The 21,331-nt window shown below is 38.9% G+C and overlaps 1 protein-coding gene across 1 annotated transcript in view; it reads right to left on the bottom strand.

Annotated features, from left to right (window-relative positions):
* The window catches only part of HS3ST5 (heparan sulfate-glucosamine 3-sulfotransferase 5), a 98,767-nt gene extending 77,645 nt beyond the window's left edge, over positions 1–21,122 (bottom strand). The window contains exon 1 of the mRNA XM_044073458.1: positions 20,963–21,122. Within this exon, the coding sequence (XP_043929393.1) occupies positions 20,963–21,069 (107 nt within the window). The 5' untranslated portion in view covers positions 21,070–21,122. The remainder of the gene's footprint in view (positions 1–20,962) is intronic.
* Between the last annotated feature and the right edge of the window lie 209 nt (positions 21,123–21,331).

Raw genomic sequence — 21,331 nt, 5'->3', positions numbered from 1 at the left:
CCAACAGGTGCTAATGAAAACATATTCTGCTATCATCTACCTTATGTATTCGCCGGTATTTGCGCTTTCCGTCAGTGGCAGAACTCACATGCGTGTGTGGGAGACTGAACACTGTATCGGGGATACTGCACAGCACCCAGAGGGACACATTTATGTTGTTTCTATTAACCTTCCACATTGACTATCACAGGGCATTAGTATTCATCCAGATTTATCGAGGTACATGCTTTTGACTTATACATGTTTTGTCATTTGTCATCACGTCTTTCTTCACACCTGTCCACCTAATCTCACTAGTTCTGTACATTTATTTAGGTCAGGGTTACCTTCATACCTCTCAACTGTACACATTTTGGGTAAATGTCCCGAACTTAGACGTCTGATTTTGTTCCTTTTTTAATAATATTGTGCCTTTCTGGTAATTTAGTGGGAAGTCATTAGGGACTGTGAGGTTAGACAATAATGACAGACATTTGTAGTTTACAATTAATAACCCTCAAAACATTCATACTATTGACTGATCCATTATTCTATCAACGTTCTGACTTTGTAAGAGGAATATTTGAGATATTCCTATTTGTACTTATTTTAAAATGCCTTTGTCCAGATGTCTTATTCTGATTGAGAGGTATGGTTACCATCTTATTCGTACGCATGTATGTCCACGATAATCACTTACACGACACTAATATAACTCCCCACATCTTCCCCCAATAGTTTACACAATATCCAGTAGATGGGTTCTTCATTTTAGGAAGTTAGAGGCGTCTGCTATACCCACATAGGAATATTAATCACTCCCATGGGGCGGACCTCATAAATCTGTGCCAACCAACACCTAGGCACCTAGGCCCATTATTGCATACCCATGATTCCCAGACCTGACACCCCTCCACAGTAGTCATAACACATATTTAATGTGAGCGATAATAAAGTATGACGACACTTCTAAGCACTATCCACTCTCCGCATGTCGGGACATATGTCTTACATTCTGTCAACCCATGTGTTATTACACTTGCACAAGCTACTGTTGCATGTACAGCTATATTGTAGTTGGATGACACTTCTTTGCAGCAATCATTACAGGACAGTGCTTATAGATTCACTATTTTTGGAGTCCTGCAAAGGACACCTATATCCATGTTTAAAGAGTAGGACTTACAGATCTGGCACACTGATACTTTCCGGGCAGTAGTTTTGAGAGCAGCAGTGTATTTACCTTAATTGCATGTCTGTTATGTGTATCCATACTAGCTATGGTGTAACCTATTTATGTACATGTGTTATATCTACGAGGACATTTGTTTATATGTTTGTTAGGTATATATCAATTAATGTTGTATGTGTTTGAGTGTATAAATATATATATATATATATATATATATATATATATATATATATATATATATATGTCTGTACATTCTTTATTTCATATATTTATTTAGTTTAAGTCTGTGGATATATATATCTATAAACAAATGTATATATCCATATATAGACATTACGTGTAGAAACCAGCATTCATTTGCTATGCTGTGAGCGGATTACACACGCACAGGCGCACTTGCATTTCCTTATTGTGGGTTACGTGCAGGCATGCATATCCTTATTGTGGGTTACATATGTTTACTAAGTCTTTGTGCTTACGTGGGCTTTATTACTTGTGACAGTACCAGTAAAATATCTGTAATCCGGTTAACGGACATATGCGAAACACACGTTCACCTTTACATATTGAAATGTCTGTAAAGCACAGACGCATTCATTACACTTTCACATTATATGTGCTGTAGTCGTTGTTGAACCGGGACTGCATTCACGTTGGCCGGATGCTGTAACCACTATACTTTTGGTGTTCTGACTCATTTATATGCATACCCATAGTACATAGCTACATTAACATATGCCTCACCGCTTCACTTACGACACAGGCATCCATTCTCCTGCTGGGAAAAATGCGGTACTACATATTACACATTCCCTATTCCCTACTGCTCTGGACCCAAGCTGCATATTTAATCACTGCAGGGATATTCAGAACCCCAAGGCTTATAGTCCTGACACATACAAGTCTTTAATTGTCAGGGTGTTCATGTGGTCATCTGGGTTTAGGCTTGTCCGCCTGGTAAACGGAGCTGACCTGACCGTGTTCAAATGTCAGACAAAGCACATGGACAGAGTTTGTCCATTTTAAACATTTTATCTGTGTTTACAGACACAGGTGTTTGGGCACCTGTCAGCAGCTTATAATGTTGGCAATACATAATATGGGTGGGGGTAGTTACAATACATAATCCACGGTGGTGGTTTTCCCATTCACATTATTTTACCTGTGTTTACAGACACAGGTGTTTGGGCACCTGTCAGCAGCTTATAATGTTGGCAATACATAATATGGGTGGAGGTGCTTACAGTACATTATCCATGGTGAGTGGTGTTCCCATTCACATTTGACTATTTCCTGTATTCATTCATACGAGGATTATTATTTTGGACATGAATTAACTATGAATTAACTACAGGTATGCAGTAGTACAGTAAACATATGTGAAGGTTTGTTACAGTAAGAATGTACGGACCTCTGTAATACTCGGGGACTACCCCACATCCTTCACAACATTTCATGCTAATGTACATACTATTATTCTGTGAACTTTCGAAGTTTGTGAGAGCAGTATTTACATCTGTCCCTATTTGTCCACCCATCATTTTAGGCTTTGTCCAGATTTTGTTGCTGTAATAGGTTGAGTGGTGGTGTCGGTATGTGATTGGGTTGAATATATACTGTCGATAATTCAGTGGGGAGTAGGGTTACCACCTCTTCCTCTTTGAGGGAAGTCCCACTTTGGACAGTTGTGTCCTGCAACGACACCTAAGACATGCCAAGTGTCCTGTGATTTTAAGACAAAGGTATATTTCTTATTTTCTTTAATAGTTGCTTGATACAGGTATTTTGTATCTGAAACACATAACTATTATTTGGGTTAGCATAAGCAATTCACATGCTATGACATAAGCCTTTATCTTGGCAAACAAGTGTAATTCTGTCCTTTGCACTGGCCGGGGGTATGTTTTATCCTGCAAATTCTCACATTTCTACATCAGATGTCCCACCTTGGGCATCTGAACAGGTGGCAACCCTAGTGGGGAGACCTGCATGGTGGACAGGTGTTCCATCCTGCGTAGTATGTTTTGCATGTCTGTCTAGAAACTGAACAGTACCGTGACTACACATACATGTTTTGTCCAGATGTGTACAGTACTAAACACCGTGGCGTGTGAACAACTCTGATGTTTCAACAGGTTACTTATCCCACGCGGGATGTACACACATTTTGCCAGAACATGGACGCGGGCATTTGGATTTACGTAACTGTGATGGGATGTTTACACACGTGGGATACATATTTGAAATCCTGACACTGCCTAGGACGATACTTCCTACTACATATGGGGAATACTCGCTATGTGTAGGTGTACGGCTGCGCAAGGCTGGTAGCTGGATTTGGTGGACATTCGGACATGGGTGCGGGTTATGTGCTATACAGGGGTTGTTGCGTATTGCATTTGCATGCATGGGTTCTGCATTTGGATGTCCTGGTTCCGCATATAGCATCCTATGTGTATGTGCCGGTTACGTTCCTGTTCATGTGTGTAGCACATTTTAATATTCATATGTTTGTGTGAGTTTGGTATACAATTTGGACTGTCAGGTTTCTTTATGGTTGTTATATGGCCACAACTGCCCAGCTGTGTACTATCACTACCATTGTGGGACTGCTGGTGACCCTGCCCATGGGGCTAGACGTGTGTATTGGCGGCGCGCTGACATGATGCGCTTCACTTCCACTGGGTATAACTACTGACAGTGCAGTACATTACGGACACACGATTTTAAATATCATTTGTTCCATGGATGGAAACTCATATTGTGTTGCGTGCATTTCTGTTTGGTTCTCCATTTTGTGTGGCCGGGATCTGTCTTGCAAGCTTTGCATACGTTTCATTATCCACGGACACTGATAGGTGCGATTACTATTGCAGGCAGGCTATAATATTCAGCAGTTTAGGTTGCTCATCGCCAGCCGACATTGACACGCCTCCGGGCGCAGCTTAGTAACGCCCCATGCACTCGCGCACATGTCCTATGCACGTGGATGTGGTGGCAGCGCACCTTCATTAATATGCATATGGCACTACTACACCATATATCGCCTACGGCGGCGCAGGCCTTACACCGGCCTTGCGCCGAGCTTCATGAATCCGGGGGAGTATGAATATAAACATGCTAACCAATGCCTAAACTGCAAATATTATGAATAATATTCTATTTTTATTATTATTATTATTATTATTATTATTATTAATTCCTTACTTATTCACTCTTAAGGGTCTTAAGCTGTTAGTCTAGTAATCTCATATGAATGTATTTATCACTATAAAAATGCCACGCATGATGCCATCCTTTGTTCACTAACTGTTATAGCTAGACCCTGTGAAAAACATGTTAGCAGGGATAAAATTAACTCACAGGATGGCAGAAGAGTGTCAGCAAGTTGCAAAACAAAAGTATAATGGGAAGAGTGCAAGAAACAGAAAAACAAGCACCTGAGATTAAATTTAGGAACATTCAATCACTGCATTTAAATCATATAATATTAAATCTTTCACATAAAAAAACTCTGTTACATTCCTTTCTAAGTCAGGAAAATATTAGAATCTCAGTAGTTTGTGTTTTTAGTTGGGTCTTTTTAACACATGAATTTAAAAGTACATCCTAAATTGCCTTCAGAACCACCTCTTCTTTTCAGTCGTACAGTGTAGTCAAGACATCACAAACACACTACTGATAAATTTCTGAAGCTATGTCAGACAAGGGCCTATGAATGATAGTAAGCACTTTGTATACAAATCTAAGTAATGGCTGTTTGAAAGAACAATTAAGTTCATGGGTGCACAAAGTTTAACAAAGACTTTGAAGGGTGGTTACACTAGTCTGAACAGAAAATAACTAAACTTTAAACTAAAAGGTTTGTCATCATGGGACATTTACTCTATCTCCTACCAACTGTTAAGGAGTGACCTATGCCTAATCTACAAGGCACTCAAAAATCCAGCCATGATGGAGTTGCTACACATCCAGAAGACAAACAGCACAAGGGTCATCCAATCTAGACAGATATGTGTCACAGAGAAATTAATCCCTTGGAACAGGCTTCCTATTCATGTTAAATAGAGCCCTTCCCTAACCCCTTCATATGCAATTTGGATCAATGGATGGGGAATCATAAATTCACATCTGGGGTAGTACATATGTCCCTCATGTACAGGGCCAGTCTGTAAAATAATCAAGGCATATGCACAAACCTATGCCACTTTCTTTCCCCTAGGGTCACATATTGGGTAAAATCAGGTGTACTGTCTAGACTTGTAAGAAGTCTTAAGCTGTTAGTCTAGTAATCTCCTATGAATGTATTTATCACTATAAAAATGCCATGCATGATGCCATCCTTTGTTCACTAACTGTTATAGCTAGACCCTGTGCAAAACATATATAACTAAAACCAAATAAATAATGGTGATGGAAATAAAATGGCTTCTTTATTTACTGTTAAGCGCTTTTCATTTGTCTCAAATAGCAAACTTCATCAGACAACAAACAACTAAAACCTTCCTTCTTATATACTTAAAATGCCATCATTTCCTTTTCAAACAGGAAGTGACATATTCAGTGCTTTTTTAAAAAAAAGGTATGACCCATGTAAAACTTGTTGCTAAAATACTGATACAATATCCAATCATCTAAGCCAACATGCTCCATGAATAATTATATTGCAGACAATGAATAATTTTTTCTATATAAATATGTGTGTGTATATATATATATATATATATATATATATATATATATACACACACACAAATATTCATAGATTAAATGAAAAACTACTACGTCCATCATACTAGCAATGCATTTTCTATGAGACCCAATAATTAATAAAATAGTGATTGCTATATACTCTTGAAAAAACACAGTATGAATATAAACATGCTAACCAATGCCTAAACTGCAAATATTATGAATAATATTCTATGTTTATTATTATTATTATTATTATTATTATTAATAATAATAATTCCTTACTTATTCACTCTTAAGGGTCTTAAGCTGTTAGTCTAGTAATCTCATATGAATGTATTTATCACTATAAAAATGCCACGCATGATGCCATCCTTTGTTCATTAACTGTTATAGCTAGACCCTGTGAAAAACATGTTAGCAGGGATAAAATTGACTCACAAGATGGCAGAAGAGTGTCAGCAAGTTGCAAAACAAAAGTATAATGGGAAGAGTGAAAGAAACAGAAAAACAAGCACCTGAGATTAAATTTAGGAACATTCAATCACTGCATTTAAATCATATAATATTAAATCTTTCTCATAAGAAAACTCTGTTACATTCCTTTCTAAGTCAGGAAAACATTAGAATCTCAGTAGTTTGTGTTTTTAGTTGGGTCTTTTTAACACATGAATTTAAAAGTACATCCTAAATTGCCTTCAGAACCACCTCTTCTTTTCAGTCGTACAGTGTAGTTAAGACATCACAAACACACTACTGATAAATTTCTGAAGCTATGTCAGACAAGGGCCTATGAATGATAGTAAGCACTTTGTATACAAATCTAAGTAATGGCTGTTTGAAAGAACAATTAAGTTCATGGGTACATAAAGTTTAACAAAGACTTTGAAGGGTGGCTACACTAGTCTGAACAGAAAATAACTAAACTTTAAACTAAAAGGTTTGTCATCATGGGACATTTACTCTATCTCCTACCAACTGTTAAGGAGTGACCTATGCCTAATCTACAAGGCACTCAAAAATCCAGCCATGATGGAGTTGCTACACATCCAGAAGACAAACAGCACAAGGGTCATCCAATCTAGACAGATATGTGTCACAGAGAAATTAATCCCTTGGAACAGGCTTCCTATTCATGTTAAATAGAGCCCTTCCCTAACCCCTTCATATGCAATTTGGATCAATGGATGGGGAATCATAAATTCACATCTGGGGTAATACATATGTCCCTCATGTACAGGGCCAGTCTGTAAAATAATCAAGGCATATGCACAAACCTATGCCACTTTCTTGCCCCTAGGGGTCACATATTGGGTAAAATCAGGTGTACTGTCTAGACTTGTAAGAAGTCTTAAGCTGTTAGTCTAGTAATCTCCTATGAATGTATTTATCACTATAAAAATGCCATGCATGATGCCATCCTTTGTTCACTAACTGTTATAGCTAGACCCTGTGCAAAACATATATAACTAAAGCCAAATAAATAATGGTGATGGAAATAAAATGGCTTCTTTATTTACTGTTAAGCGCTTTTCATTTGTCTCAAATAGCAAACTTCATCAGACAACAAACAACTAAAACCTTCCTTCTTATATACTTAAAATGGCATAATTTCCTTTTCAAACAGGTAGTGACATATTCAGTGCTTTTTTAAAAATATATGACCCATATAAAAACTTGTTGCTAAAATACTGATACAATATCCAATCATCTAAGCCAACATGCTCCATGAATAATTATATTGCAGACAATGAATAATTTTTTCTACATAAATATGTGTGTGTATATATATATATATATATATATATATATATATATATATATATATATATATATATATATATATATATATATATACACACACAAATATTCATAGATTAAATGAAAAACTACTACGTCCATCATACTAGCAATGCATTTTCTATGAGACCCAATAATTAATAAAATAGTGATTGCTATATACTCTTGAAAAAACACAGTATGAATATAAACATGCTAACCAATGCCTTAACTGCAAATATTATGAATAATATTCTATGTTTATTATTATTATTATTATTATTATTATTATTATTATTATTATTAATAATAATAATTCCTTACTTATTCACTCTTAAGGGTCTTAAGCTGTTAGTCTAGTAATCTCATATGAATGTATTTATCACTATAAAATGCCACGCATGATGCCATCCTTTGTTCATTAACTGTTATAGCTAGACCCTGTGAAAAACATGTTAGCAGGGATAAAATTGACTCACAAGATGGCAGAAGAGTGTCAGCAAGTTGCAAAACAAAAGTATAATGGGAAGAGTGAAAGAAACAGAAAAACAAGCACCTGAGATTAAATTTAGGAACATTCAATCACTGCATTTAAATCATATAATATTAAATCTTTCACATAAGAAAACTCTGTTACATTCCTTTCTAAGTCAGGAAAACATTAGAATCTCAGTAGTTTGTGTTTTTAGTTGGGTCTTTTTAACACATGAATTTAAAAGTACATCCTAAATTGCCTTCAGAACCACCTCTTCTCTTCAGGCATACAGTGTAGTTAAGACATCACAAACACACTACTGATAAATTTCTGAAGCTATGTCAGATAAGGGCCTATGAATGATAGTAAGCACTTTGTATACAAATCTAAGTAATGGCTGTTTGAAAGAACAATTAAGTTCATGGGTACACAAAGTTTAACAAACACTTTGAAGGGTGGCTACACTAGTCTGAACAGAAAATAACTAAACTTTAAACTAAAAGGTTTGTCATCATGGGACATTTACTCTATCTCCTACCAACTGTTAAGGAGTGACCTATGCCTAATCTACAAGGCACTCAAAAATCCAGCCATGATGGAGCTGCTACACATCCAGAAGACAAACAGTACAAGGGTCACCCAATCTAGACAGATATGTGTCACAGAGAAATTAATCCCTTGGAACAGGCTTCCTATTCATGTTAAATAGAGCCCTTCCCTAACCCCTTCATATGCAATTTGGATCAATGGATGGGGAATCATAAATTCACATCTGGGGTAGTACATATGTCCCTCATGTACAGGGCCAGTCTGTAAAATAATCAAGGCATATGCACAAACCTATGCCACTTTCTTGCCCCTAGGGTCACATATTGGGTAAAATCAGGTGTACTGTCTAGACTTGTAAGAAGTCTTAAGCTGTTAGTCTAGTAATCTCCTATGAATGTATTTATCACTATAAAAATGCCATGCATGATGCCATCCTTTGTTCACTAACTGTTATAGCTAGACCCTGTGCAAAACATATATAACTAAAGCCAAATAAATAATGGTGATGGAAATAAAACGGCTTCTTTATTTACTGTTAAGCGCTTTTCATTTGTCTCAAATAGCAAACTTCATCAGACAACAAACAACTAAAACCTTCCTTCTTATATACTTAAAATGGCATAATTTCCTTTTCAAACAGGTAGTGACATATTCAGTGCTTTTTTAAAAATATATGACCCATATAAAAACTTGTTGCTAAAATACTGATACAATATCCAATCATCTAAGCCAACATGCTCCATGAATAATTATATTGCAGACAATGAATAATTTTTTCTATATAAATATGTGTGTATATATATATATATATATATATATATACACAAATATTCATAGATTAAATGAAAAACTACTACGTCCATCATACTAGCAATGCATTTTCTATGAGACCCAATAATTAATAAAATAGTGATTGCTATATACTCTTGAAAAGACACAGTATGAATATAAACATGCTAACCAATGCCTAAACTGCAAATATTATGAATAATATTCTATGTTTATTATTATTATTATTATTATTAATAATAATAATTCCTTACTTATTCACTCTTAAGGGTCTTAAGCTGTTAGTCTAGTAATCTCATATGAATGTATTTATCACTATAAAAATGCCACGCATGATGCCATCCTTTGTTCATTAACTGTTATAGCTAGACCCTGTGAAAAACATGTTAGCAGGGATAAAATTAACTCACAGGATGGCAGAAGAGTGTCAGCAAGTTGCAAAACAAAAGTATAATGGGAAGAGTGAAAGAAACAGAAAAACAAGCACCTGAGATTAAATTTAGGAACATTCAATCACTGCATTTAAATCATATAATATATAATAGCCGCCTGGGTGTTGGTAATGCTAAATTACCCACAGTTGGCGTGGTTTGGTCCCGAGGTGAAGCCGAGGGACCAAACAAAGCCAACCGTGGTAAATTTAGCATTACCCACCCAGAAGTGGTTATTGCTATTATATGACATTATTTAAGAAAAGAAACTGTTACTTTTCTTAAATAATGGCATAGTATAATGCCTGTTTACTGCCCTTCCGCAGATGTCTGGCATCGCGGCGGTTCTGATGTACTGCGCCTGCGCAGTACATCAGAGTTGTGGCAAAAGCAACGGAGAAAGCAAGATCTCCGTTACTTTTTTAGTGTCTCGCTATGTTAAATGAGTTTAACATAGCGAGACAGTTAAATAAGCAACGGACATCTCCGTTTTATTTAAACTGTCTCATTATGTTAAACTCATTTAACATAGACATAAAAAAGCAACGGAGATCTTGTTTTCGTTTTTCTTGTTTTTAAACACTGCTATGTTAAATGGGTTTAACATAGCGAGACAGCTTTAAAATAAGCAACGGAGATCTCCGCTGCTTATTTTAAAGTCTCGCCATGTTAAACCCATTTAACATAGCGAGACAGTGTTTAAAATGAGTTATACTAATGGAAAAGTCCGGCGGCGGACCTTTTTCCATTAGTATAACTCGATTTACAACGGGCACGCTGGCCAATCAGCGTGCACGTTTTGGGGGGATCATGGTATAATATTAAATCTTTCACATAAGAAAACTCTGCTACATTCCTTTGTAAGTCAGGAAAATATTAGAAACTCAGTAGTTTGTGTTTTTAGTTGGGTCTTTTTAACACATGAATTTAAAAGTACATCCTAAATTGCCTTCAGAACCACCTCTTCTCTTCAGGCATACAGTGTAGTTAAGACATCACAAACACACTACTGATAAATTTCTGAAGCTATGTCAGACAAGGGCCTATGAATGATAATAAGCACTTTGTATACAAATCTAAGTAATGGCTGTTTGAAAGAACAATTAAGTTCATGGGTACACAAAGTTTAACAAACACTTTGAAGGGTGGCTACACTAGTCTGAACAGAAAATAACTAAACTTTAAACTAAAAGGTTTGTCATCATGGGATTTATTTGAAATGTTTGTATTGAGATAATTTTTCAGTAAGAACTACTGAACTTGCAGCATTTGTGTGATATCCCATATTTCACAAGGCTCTTCTTTGTATTTCTCAATTTCTCTAATTATTTCAGCATTTCCTTGTCTTCCTACATTACTTGGTGATACCCCCACAACACTTTAGATAGTGCCTACTGTTATTATTTATATTTGTAAGTGAACTACTGTTTCATACAATAATTTTATTTTGTATAGTGAAAAAGAAAATCATGTTTATATGGTCTGCAAGTTTAGCATATTTAAACAATTTAAATGCATTTTTCTTTGATAAGAATACTAACTGAAATCATTTGTGTGAAAAAAAGAAGTTATGTACTCACCATAACATTCCATGTTTTTTGTCAATCTTGCCCTTCATTCTTACTGGATGGGTTTGGAGCTGATCCTTGGCTCTGACTCGGATGAATACATTTGCTCGAAGTCTCTAACTTGGCTCATGGCAGAGTAGGTCTCCCATCATGTAGTGGTGCAAACTCCAGATCAAGTTTGCTGCTAACTATTACAAAGACTAAAATAACCATATGACATCAAGTCAAGGAAAAACAAGGAGAGTCAAAGGAGCTCATTTATCAGAGGAATCAATTGTCCACCAGGTCCTCTAGGAGTCCTTGACTGGGGGAAGGTGAGAGGGTCATAAGAATGAAGGGCAAGATGGGCAACAAACATGGAACATTATGGTGAGTACATGACTTCTTTATGTTATGTTGTCCTATCTCACCTTCATTCTTACTGGATGGGACAGCGTCCCTAGCACCTTTGTCCTGGGTAGCTCATGGGAGTACACCTTTGAGCACAGTGGAACACAGAAGTCCTGTCCCTGGAGGCCAAATCAACTTTGAGCAATAAATGTATGCAGATTCACCCATGTAGGAGCAGCACAAATACTGTCCATTGACATCCTGGCCAGGAAAGCAGAGGATGTTGCCAATGCTCTGGTTGAGTGACCTCTAATTTTGAATGGCAAATTTCTATTATTGGAGGTGTATACAAAAGTGATACAATTTGAAAGTCAATTTGAAAGTGTGACTTTTGAAACTGGCATGCCCTTTTTTGGTTCAGAGAAAGACTTGAACAATTGGTCTGATTTTCTGAAATCTTTAGTTCTACGGAGATAGAATCTGAGTTGTCTATGCACATCCAATTGATGGAGTTTATACTCTGCTTTGTTGCTATGATTGGGAAAAAAGACTGGAAGCTCAATAGATTGGTTTAGATTGGATTGAGAACAAACCCTAGGTACAAATGATGGATTAGTTCTTAGTGATACCCTATCCTTATGAAAAATCAAATATGGTGGTTTGATTGATAGTGCTTGCAACTCTGAGACTCTTCTTGCAAATGTTACTGCTACTAGAAGTATAGTCTTCCAAGAAAGAAATTTCAGGTCACAAGATGAAGAGGGCTCAAATGGCAGCAATGTTAGATGAGCCAGTACAAAGTTTAAATCCAAAGGAGGAAGTTCTTTAAAAGGAGGGCTCAATAAAGAAGTGCCTTTTAAGAATGCTTTACACAATCTGTGTGACATCAGGTTAGGAGAAAATTCACCAATGTGGAAATTTGAGATTGCCGCCAGTTGGACTCTGATTGTAGCTGCAGCTGAGCCTTGTTGAAATAGCTCAGTAAGAAATTCTAAAATCGAGTGAACTGGAGCAGAGGAAGGGTCAATGTTCCTGGTTTGTGCCCAGTAGGGGAACCTCTTCTATTTTACTAGCATATCATTTTCTGGTAGAATCTTTATGAGAGGATATCAAAATGTGTCTGAGTGCTGGAGTGAAGTCTTGAAGCCTGACTAAGTTTGGAAGTGGAGAAGCCATGCTGTCAAACTGAGGGTGTGGAGAGAAGAATGAAGTGTTCCTGACATATGGGTCAGAAGGTCTGGAACTGGGTCCAGAACCCATGGCTACTCCTGCAGATGAGGCTAGAGGAAGGGGAACCAAATCTGACAAGGCCAATATGGATCAAGGAGAATCATCCTGCTTCCCAATAATTTTTCTTTCTGGATGACTTTGGGTATGAGGGGAAATGGGAGAAAGGCATAAAGAAGTCCCGAGGGCCAATCATGAACAAGAGCATCTCTTGGTGTCTCCCCTGGAGGGGGGATTAGGGCAAAGTAGCTGCTGAATTTGGTATTCATGGGACAAAAAGATCGCAGCAAGGCTGGCCCCATTTCCGGAAAATCTCTTACGCTATGATCTGGTTTATAGACCAGTCACGGGGCATTAATATTGCCTTGCTGAGCTTGTCCACTATCACGCTGGATTTCCCTGGGATGTGCATTGCTACTAGAAAGCATTGGGAAGATATTGCCCATTGCCAAATTATCAGGGCCTCTCGACAAAGTGGGTATGATATGGTTCCTCCTTGTTTGTTTATGTACCATACCACTGACATATTGTCTGACTGTATTGCAATTGTCCCTAGTGAAAAAGAATCATGGAGTGCCTGCGACGCCAGAAGCATGGGTCTCATCTCTAGAACATCGATGTGCAAATGGGCCTCATGGTCTTGCCATATGCCTTGGACTGTCCTTCCCAGATAATGCCCCCCCACCCTATCTGGGAAGTGTCTGTGGTCACTGTAGCAACAGGCTGTTGTGGAATAAATTGTCTCCCAAATGATAGATGATTGAACTGTGTCCACTACCATAGATCCCTCTTGCATGACTCCATTATTCTGATCAGATGGGACATAGGAAGTTCTTGTAGTGACTACTGAGAAAACAGGAGCCACTGAAGGATTCTCATATGCATCTTTGCGAGAGGAACTAGAGTTATGGTCGAAGCCATAGTTCCTAGAAGTTTCAGAACTACCTTTACCTTATCCTTGGGAAGAAGGTGGAGTATTTGCTATCTGAGGGCAGAAATTCTGTCGGGTGGAAGACATGCCATCATAGAAACGGTGTCTTGGTCTGCGCCTATGAAGGTAATATGTTGACAGAGCAACAAGGCAGATTTTTGCAAATTGACTGTTATGCCTAGCTGAACACAAATTTCCAATGTCACATCCCTGGCTTGTTGAATTAGATGCTTGGTGGTGGCAGTTAGGAGCCAGTCGTCCAGATACGTAAACACTTGGAATCCAAGATGTCTCAAGTGAGCCATTACTACTGCCATGTATTTGCTGAACACTCTGGGGGCTGTAGTGAGACCAAAGGGCAGAGCTCAGAACTGATAATGACTGGCTCCCAGCCGGAAGTGTAAATGATTCCTTGATGCTCTTTCCATCTTTATGTGGTAGTATGCATCTTGGAGGTCTATTGAGTACATCCAATCATCTTTCCCTAAAAAGGGAAGTATTGACTGCAGTGTCACCATTCGGAACTTGGACTTTTTGACAGATTCGTTCAGTTTGCTGAGATCCAATATGGGTCTGCAGTCCCCTGTTCTTTTTGGCACTAAAAAGAATCTTGGGTAAGTTCCAAATACTATTTGATCTGTGGGGACTTTTTGGATGACTCTTTTGTCCAGCAACTTTTGAATTTCTATAGTTGCTTCCTCCTATAGACTGGGTGGAACATCTGAGATTGTTCTGATGTGTGGGAGAGGATGGCAAAAGGGAATGGGATAGCCTCTGGATATTATGCTTTGTACCCACTTGCCTTTTCTGATATTTTGCTAGGCTTCTGGGTACAAAGATAAATGTCCCCTGACTGCCTCCTTTCAGAAGCACTGGTGGGGATATGCACAAAAGGAATCACAGTCACCCTGATTTTGTGGACCCCCTCTGCCTCTAGGATGACGTCTACCATTGTTGTCTCCCCCTCTTCTCCTGGGGAAGGATTCACCTCATGCATCTTGGAAAGCTCCCTAGGATCTTTTGAACCACATTTTCCCACTTTTCTGACCTTTAGGGTAAGGTCTTGAAGGTACTGAGAAACATACTCCAATGGCATCTGGTGAGTGTGTCTTTAACTTTAGGTCCAAAAAGTGAGGAACCATCAAAAGGAGCATTGGTAAAGGTAAACTTAAAAGGTTCCACAAAATTACACAAGCACATCCAGGAGTGTCTCCTCAGGGAAACTCCTGAACCTGCTGCCCTACTTACTCCATCCACTGCATATGATATCAGTCTCATGGAGGAGTTGACAATGGAATTTAAGGTGAACAGCTGGGAGGTGACTTTCTCTGTCACCCCTGCAGCCAACGAACCTTGTAGAGTATCTCCTAGCTCCTTCAGGAGATCTCTTTGTAGCCTTGTAAAGTGTGTAAGGTAGTTCAGCGATCTGAGTGTAAAAGTCGCTGACGAAAAGACATGCTACTTACTCCATCCACTGCATATCATATCAGTCTCATGGAGGAGTTGACAATGGAATTTAAGGTGAACAGCTGGGAGGTGACTTTCTCTGTCTCCCCTGCTGCCAACGAACCTTGTAGAGTATCTCCTAGCTCCTTCAGGAGATCTCTTTGTAGCCTTGTAAAGTGTGTGAGGTAGTTCAGCGATCTGAGTGTAAAAGTCGCTGACGAAAATACATGCTTCTCGTATCTGTCCATCGTTCGAGAATCTTTGTTCGGAGGATGAACAGATGAGGATGTCTCAGAAAGTTCCCTCTTGGTGGCTGCTGCCACCACCATAGAATCTACAGGCGCACCCTTCGTAAGAAAATCCTTTCTAGTGGGGGCTGGCAAAAACTTGTTTGGCCTCCGAGGGACTGGTTCCATAATGTTAGGTGACTTCCACACCTTTTGACTGACCAACTCCATTAGCTCATCAAAAGGCAGAGACACCCAGGAAACTGAAGGTTGAGATCCAAAGGCCTTCAGGTACACCGACTCCTCATCAGAAGGGGTGATGGGGTTCTAGCCGCCTCTCTGTTTTAGGATCTCAGTGATATCTGCAAATGAGATATCTTCAGAGGACGACTGTAGGGACCCTTCTGACTCCTTGAGGTCAGTGTTTGAGGTGACAGACTCATCAGGGGAGTCTATATGCTTCCTCTTGCATGTCCTCTTCCAAGGGGGCTCCTCAGTAGTGTATTCTGGGGTGGACTTGGAAGAGTGGGATTCACGCAATGGGGTATCCTGAAGCTCTGAATCTCTGCTATCCAGTCGAGGGTGTGGTGCCTAGATAGTAGCCCGAGCTTTGGGGGGATGAATGCCAGTATCCCTGGGTAGAGCTGTAGGTGTGGACAGCACACTCCTCATCAAATCAAAAGCTGAACCAAGTGGCTCCGAGGACACCCCTGGTTACAAGGAAACAGAGGAAACCCCTGGCTCCAAGGAGACCGGGTCTGAAGCTGATCTAGGAGCTGAGCTCAACTGAGCCAAGGCACTGAGGGGTAGAATCAGAACCGAAGAAGCTCGGATCTGTGCATCCACCTTGGGGCCGACTGGAGAGCTATGGCTCCCAGACACCACTGATGGCACCGAGAGTGTTGGAGCAGAGATTGGGTCCAGACTATGCAAAAGGGGTCCTGGAACCAATGGGTCTACAGCAAGTGGTACTTGGCACTCCAGCTCTGAAGATCCAGCTTGGCTCGGATGTGGAACAACAGTGGATGTAACAGTCTTAGAGGGCTCCAAATCCTGTAGGGTTGGATCTGAGAACAATTTTGCCAGTGCCGGCGACTTCAGTAGTCTGCGCACCACCCTTTCCATGTCATCATCAGACAGGCTCATAGAAGACCTGGAGGGTAGGGTTGGTGAACGAGATCTCTCTAAGCTAGGAGATCTCAAAGTAGGGGAGACCGGCAGAAGTTCAATGGACTGGCTCCCAGTCACACTTTTTTTCAGCTCCAAAGATCTTGGAGCCGAAGAACTTGGTTTATCAATGACAATTATCTCTGTCAAAAGGACGACGACTTACTGGATGAAGATGAAGAAGAACTCTGTAGAGTTTCCTCAAATGGTGGTTTCAGGAGTCCTTTGACCACAAGTTTATTTTTCCTCTCCTGTAGAACACGGGCACTAATGGAGTGGCAGAATGTTCAGGTTTCCTGTAGATGGATTGCTCCTAAACAGTAAATGCAAACACTATGTCCCTCTGTAATGGACATTTTTTGCGAGCACTTTTGGCATTTCTTAAAGCCTGAAGGCTTATGTTCCTTCTCCCTAGTTTCCTTGGACATGGTAGGGATGAAGAAATCCTAAAACAACTATAAAACTATAAAGCTATATAGAAATGACACAGAAAAACACGTCTAAATATGAAAAATTATTAACACACACAGCACTTCTAGTAAAGCTAAAAGGAAATAACTTGGTATTTAAATAAACAAGCACTAGGTCCTCTAATTTAAACAGACCTAGTAGCTGTCAGAAAGGGACACACACACAGAACTCTTACTACTAGCCCTCTAACTAAAATGGGCAGTTAGCTCTCTAACTTAAATGAGCTAAGCTAACTAATAACTAATTAACTAATTAACTAACTACAACAATTAAAGCACACCAATACAGTTAAAGGCGACGGGACACAGAATACAGGCCTAACAAAAAAAACAACAGCCAACAAGAAACACAGCAACAGCGATACATTAGCTACTAAGGCTATGAAAGTCACAGCACTCACAACTAAACTAACTAACTAAACTAAATAACTAAGCAAATCTAAAGACTAAATGTGTAAAGATTATTAAAAATCAAAAAACTTAGCCACGGCCAAGAAGAGAACATCCAAACTCATAAAGTGGCAAACGAGATCTGGAGATTGCACCACTGTATGATGGGATAGCTACTCTGCCATGAGCCAAGTTAGAGACTTTGAGCTAGTGTATTCGGCTGAGTTAGAGCCAAGGATCGGCTCCGAACCCATCCAGTAAGAATGAAGTTGAGGTAGGACAACATAACATCTTCAGTTTAATTTAGTTGGAATCAATGCCACTGATGAAAGTTCATGTTAAATTTAATAAATATCATTTCATTAACTGGTGATACTATATATCTGCATGAAATCTTCTATGCCAATGATCCATTTACACAGGACATACAAAATGTGTAAAATAAAGATCACAGAGCAGTGCTGACCATTTTTGGAAGCAATACTTGCTGATTGATATGGAGAAAGTGATTAGTTAGTGTAGTAAATGAGCAGCAGTGGTTTTGCACCACAGTAAAATTGCAAATATGTATACAAGCTTGATAAAGATACAATGAATAATCTCTGGCATTCAGAAAGGCTTACCATGTTGCAAGAGACTTAATATGGAAGGTTTCCATATCATGGTATGCCTTTATGATTGTGAGAGTGAGGTTTTCCACTGGCAGTGGGCATAGTGTTGTGAGTGATATTGCTAGGCAACCCACATGCTAATAGGGCAGCCCAAGGGAGGGGGCAATGCTAACTGGCCATGTGCCCCCCCCCCCACAAATGGGTGGGGATTCCAAATCAACTTGGTGGAGGTAATTTTCCTTCTCTAGGAAGAAAATGTAAACACTGTTTTTTGATGATTTTTACCCATTCATTACTATGAGATAGTCATATCACAAGTAAGTATACCATGTGTGTGTGCATGTGTGAGTGTGTGTGTGTGTGTGTGTGTGTGTGTGTGTGTGTGTGTGTGTGTGTGTGTGTGTGTATTCACATGTGTGTGGATGTGGATGTGTATGTCTGTAGGGGCATGAATGATGCTGAATGGATTTGTGTGTGTGAGTGTATGAATGGTCACTACGAAAGGTCAAGGAATCATATAGATGAAGCTTAGGTAAAAAATTTGAAAACATTTTGCTGAAACTACCTTCAGCAAACATATAACAAGCATTTTTTTGCAAGTGAGCAAGCCTCCTTGCATCTCCCATGTGAGGTACAACCCCCCCTCACACCCCCAGACTTACATATACCAACTCTAAGGTCACACAACAGTGCAGAAACATGAAAACTGTTTGATTCTCACCTTCGAGGAACAACTAGCTAGGCTAAAAATGTCCCAAAAGGGCAGCTAGCCTAGTACTTAGCTATGAACCTATAAACATTTAATGTTCATCTAAACTAACTTTGCCGATTCGACACATTCCCATAGGTAGGCATGGGAACATTGTACTATATATGTGTGTCTATATGTGCATGTGTGAGAATGTGTGGGATTATGTGCATTTGTGTGGGGGCTGGCCATGCTACTGGTATGGAGAGCACTGGCACTCTCAGATCCGGCAGGGCAGTGGTGAATTTAGAGACATGGCAATCCACCCCTAATGAGATGTTTCTCTGTGCAGCTTTAGCATATCTTTGAATTGAAGATGTTTAGCATTTTGTTGATTGACTAACTAACATTAACCAGTTAGCTCAAGTGAAGAAAATCTTTCTGAATCCCCCCAATAAGTTAAATAACAGTTGACGTAGAAGAGCATATATTCTCAAGAGCTCTGGAAGGTAAGGAATTTTGTGCACTGCTATGAGGAATATATTGTCAGAGTAATATTCAGATAATATTAAGGTCACTACTTTAGCACCAGTCATGTACTTGCTACTAAAAGATGGTAAACAGATCAGTGACAGTAGATAGTAGATTAGGGTTACATAGAATCAAAAGTTGCATTTACATTAATTGGACAAGAGGATATATTATACCTACCAAGGCAGGGTACTTGGCATTTAGGCAGGCAGAGTATGCAAGTATCTTAGGTATGAGCAAGGTGATTTGCAATGTCCTAAGCAAAGGATGAGGCTACATGATGGTACTATCAAAACAGGTACAGTGGCTGCTGATAAAAGGAAAGAGCTGACAGCAAACCTAAACCATGCAAGTGTACTTAGAAATTTACCCTGGGTGAAAGGAATTGAATAGCTTCAGGAAATAAGGGCGTTACATTACCTATAACTCCCCTAAAATTTAAGCAGGAAGAGCATGTGTGTGTGTGTGTGTGTGTGTGTGTGTGTGTGTGTGTGTGTGTGTGTGTGTGTGTGTGTGTGTGTGTGTGTGTGTGTGTGTGCGCGCGTGTTTGTTAGAGGACCCCCATGCTTGAGGGATCATAATATCTGAGCAAGGCTGATGAGTGTATACATGGATTTAATAGCAATGACTGGGATATTATGAGACGTGAGCAGCTGAGATGCTGTGGGAATGCAGTTCATTTAAACGTTTACAGGTTGGCATAATGTTCTGCTCTCATCAAATGAAGCTATACAAATAGGCACTTATAGAGGCTGATGAGTCTGTATACGTCACTCTAGCAAAGTATGGACAGCGTAATGCCACTGTACAGGATGACTGCACACAGGAGATGCAGATGCAATGTATTCTGATATTAGAGCAAATCCCTTTGTTTTACTGATCTCATGTTTAACATCAGAGTATCCTAGTGCCAGAGCACACAAAAATAATAAAATACTAACCAGCCATATAAAGTACAAAATGTATATCCCATGGAAAATGTGATAAAGTTCACTGCTCTTAAAATTCCACTGTTGTAAAGGAACTTTAGTGATACTTAAATTCAGTTTCCTCAAGATGTATCACTTCAAATGCTGTTGCAGCTCGTCTAAATATAGTGATTTATGATATGTAGATAACATAATCAAAATGTTTAGCTAGTAATTGTAAAGTGCACAACTATTTTAAGATTTGTGACATTCTGACTACATCATTTTTCATGTCCCCTTTTTAAAAATATGGTTAAGGTACATCACTAACAACTGGGACTATATGCATGTCAAGTTCTTATATGTCATTGTGCTTGACAGCTACTTGTATATTTCAGTCTCAGACTATGCAGTCTATGCCCTTTATACATTGTGGTATATGGGCTATGCAAAATAAACAGCACAAGACACACTCACTCACACAAACAGAGATATATACAATTACTGACAAAAACATCATTGTATAAATTTAAAAACTAGGATTTTATGTTTTGAGCACATAGTATGCAGAGCTTTACTTACCTATCCAAACTCCCAACTCTGGCAACTAAATATAGAAGACTTCCAACAGCAAGGCTTCCCAGCACAAAGAGTTTCTGCCTCAGCAATGCCTGCTGTTTGAATAGCATGGCCCTCCATCAATCTTCACGTCTTCTTCAGCCTAAAGGGACAAGAAAATGTGAAGCACTAATCAGTGACGGACGATATGCCGTGTGGTGCTTATGACCACGCAATCAATTTTACATGCGATTAAACCACTGCTGCATAATTTTTTCAGAACTACTCTGTCAGGTTAAGCAACTTTTTATTTTCTTGTTTATAATAATAAAGTTACACACAACTTAGAAAACTGACTGAAGTAAGGATACAGCACATCTTCTTCTCATATTA

The sequence above is a fragment of the Protopterus annectens genome, chromosome 1.part1 (assembly GCF_019279795.1).
Source record: "Protopterus annectens isolate FY-2018-M chromosome 1.part1, PAN1.0, whole genome shotgun sequence".
Classification (NCBI taxonomy): domain Eukaryota; kingdom Metazoa; phylum Chordata; order Ceratodontiformes; family Protopteridae; genus Protopterus; species Protopterus annectens.
Note: the sequence above shows the minus strand (reverse complement) of the source record. Positions and strands in the feature narration are given on the sequence as shown.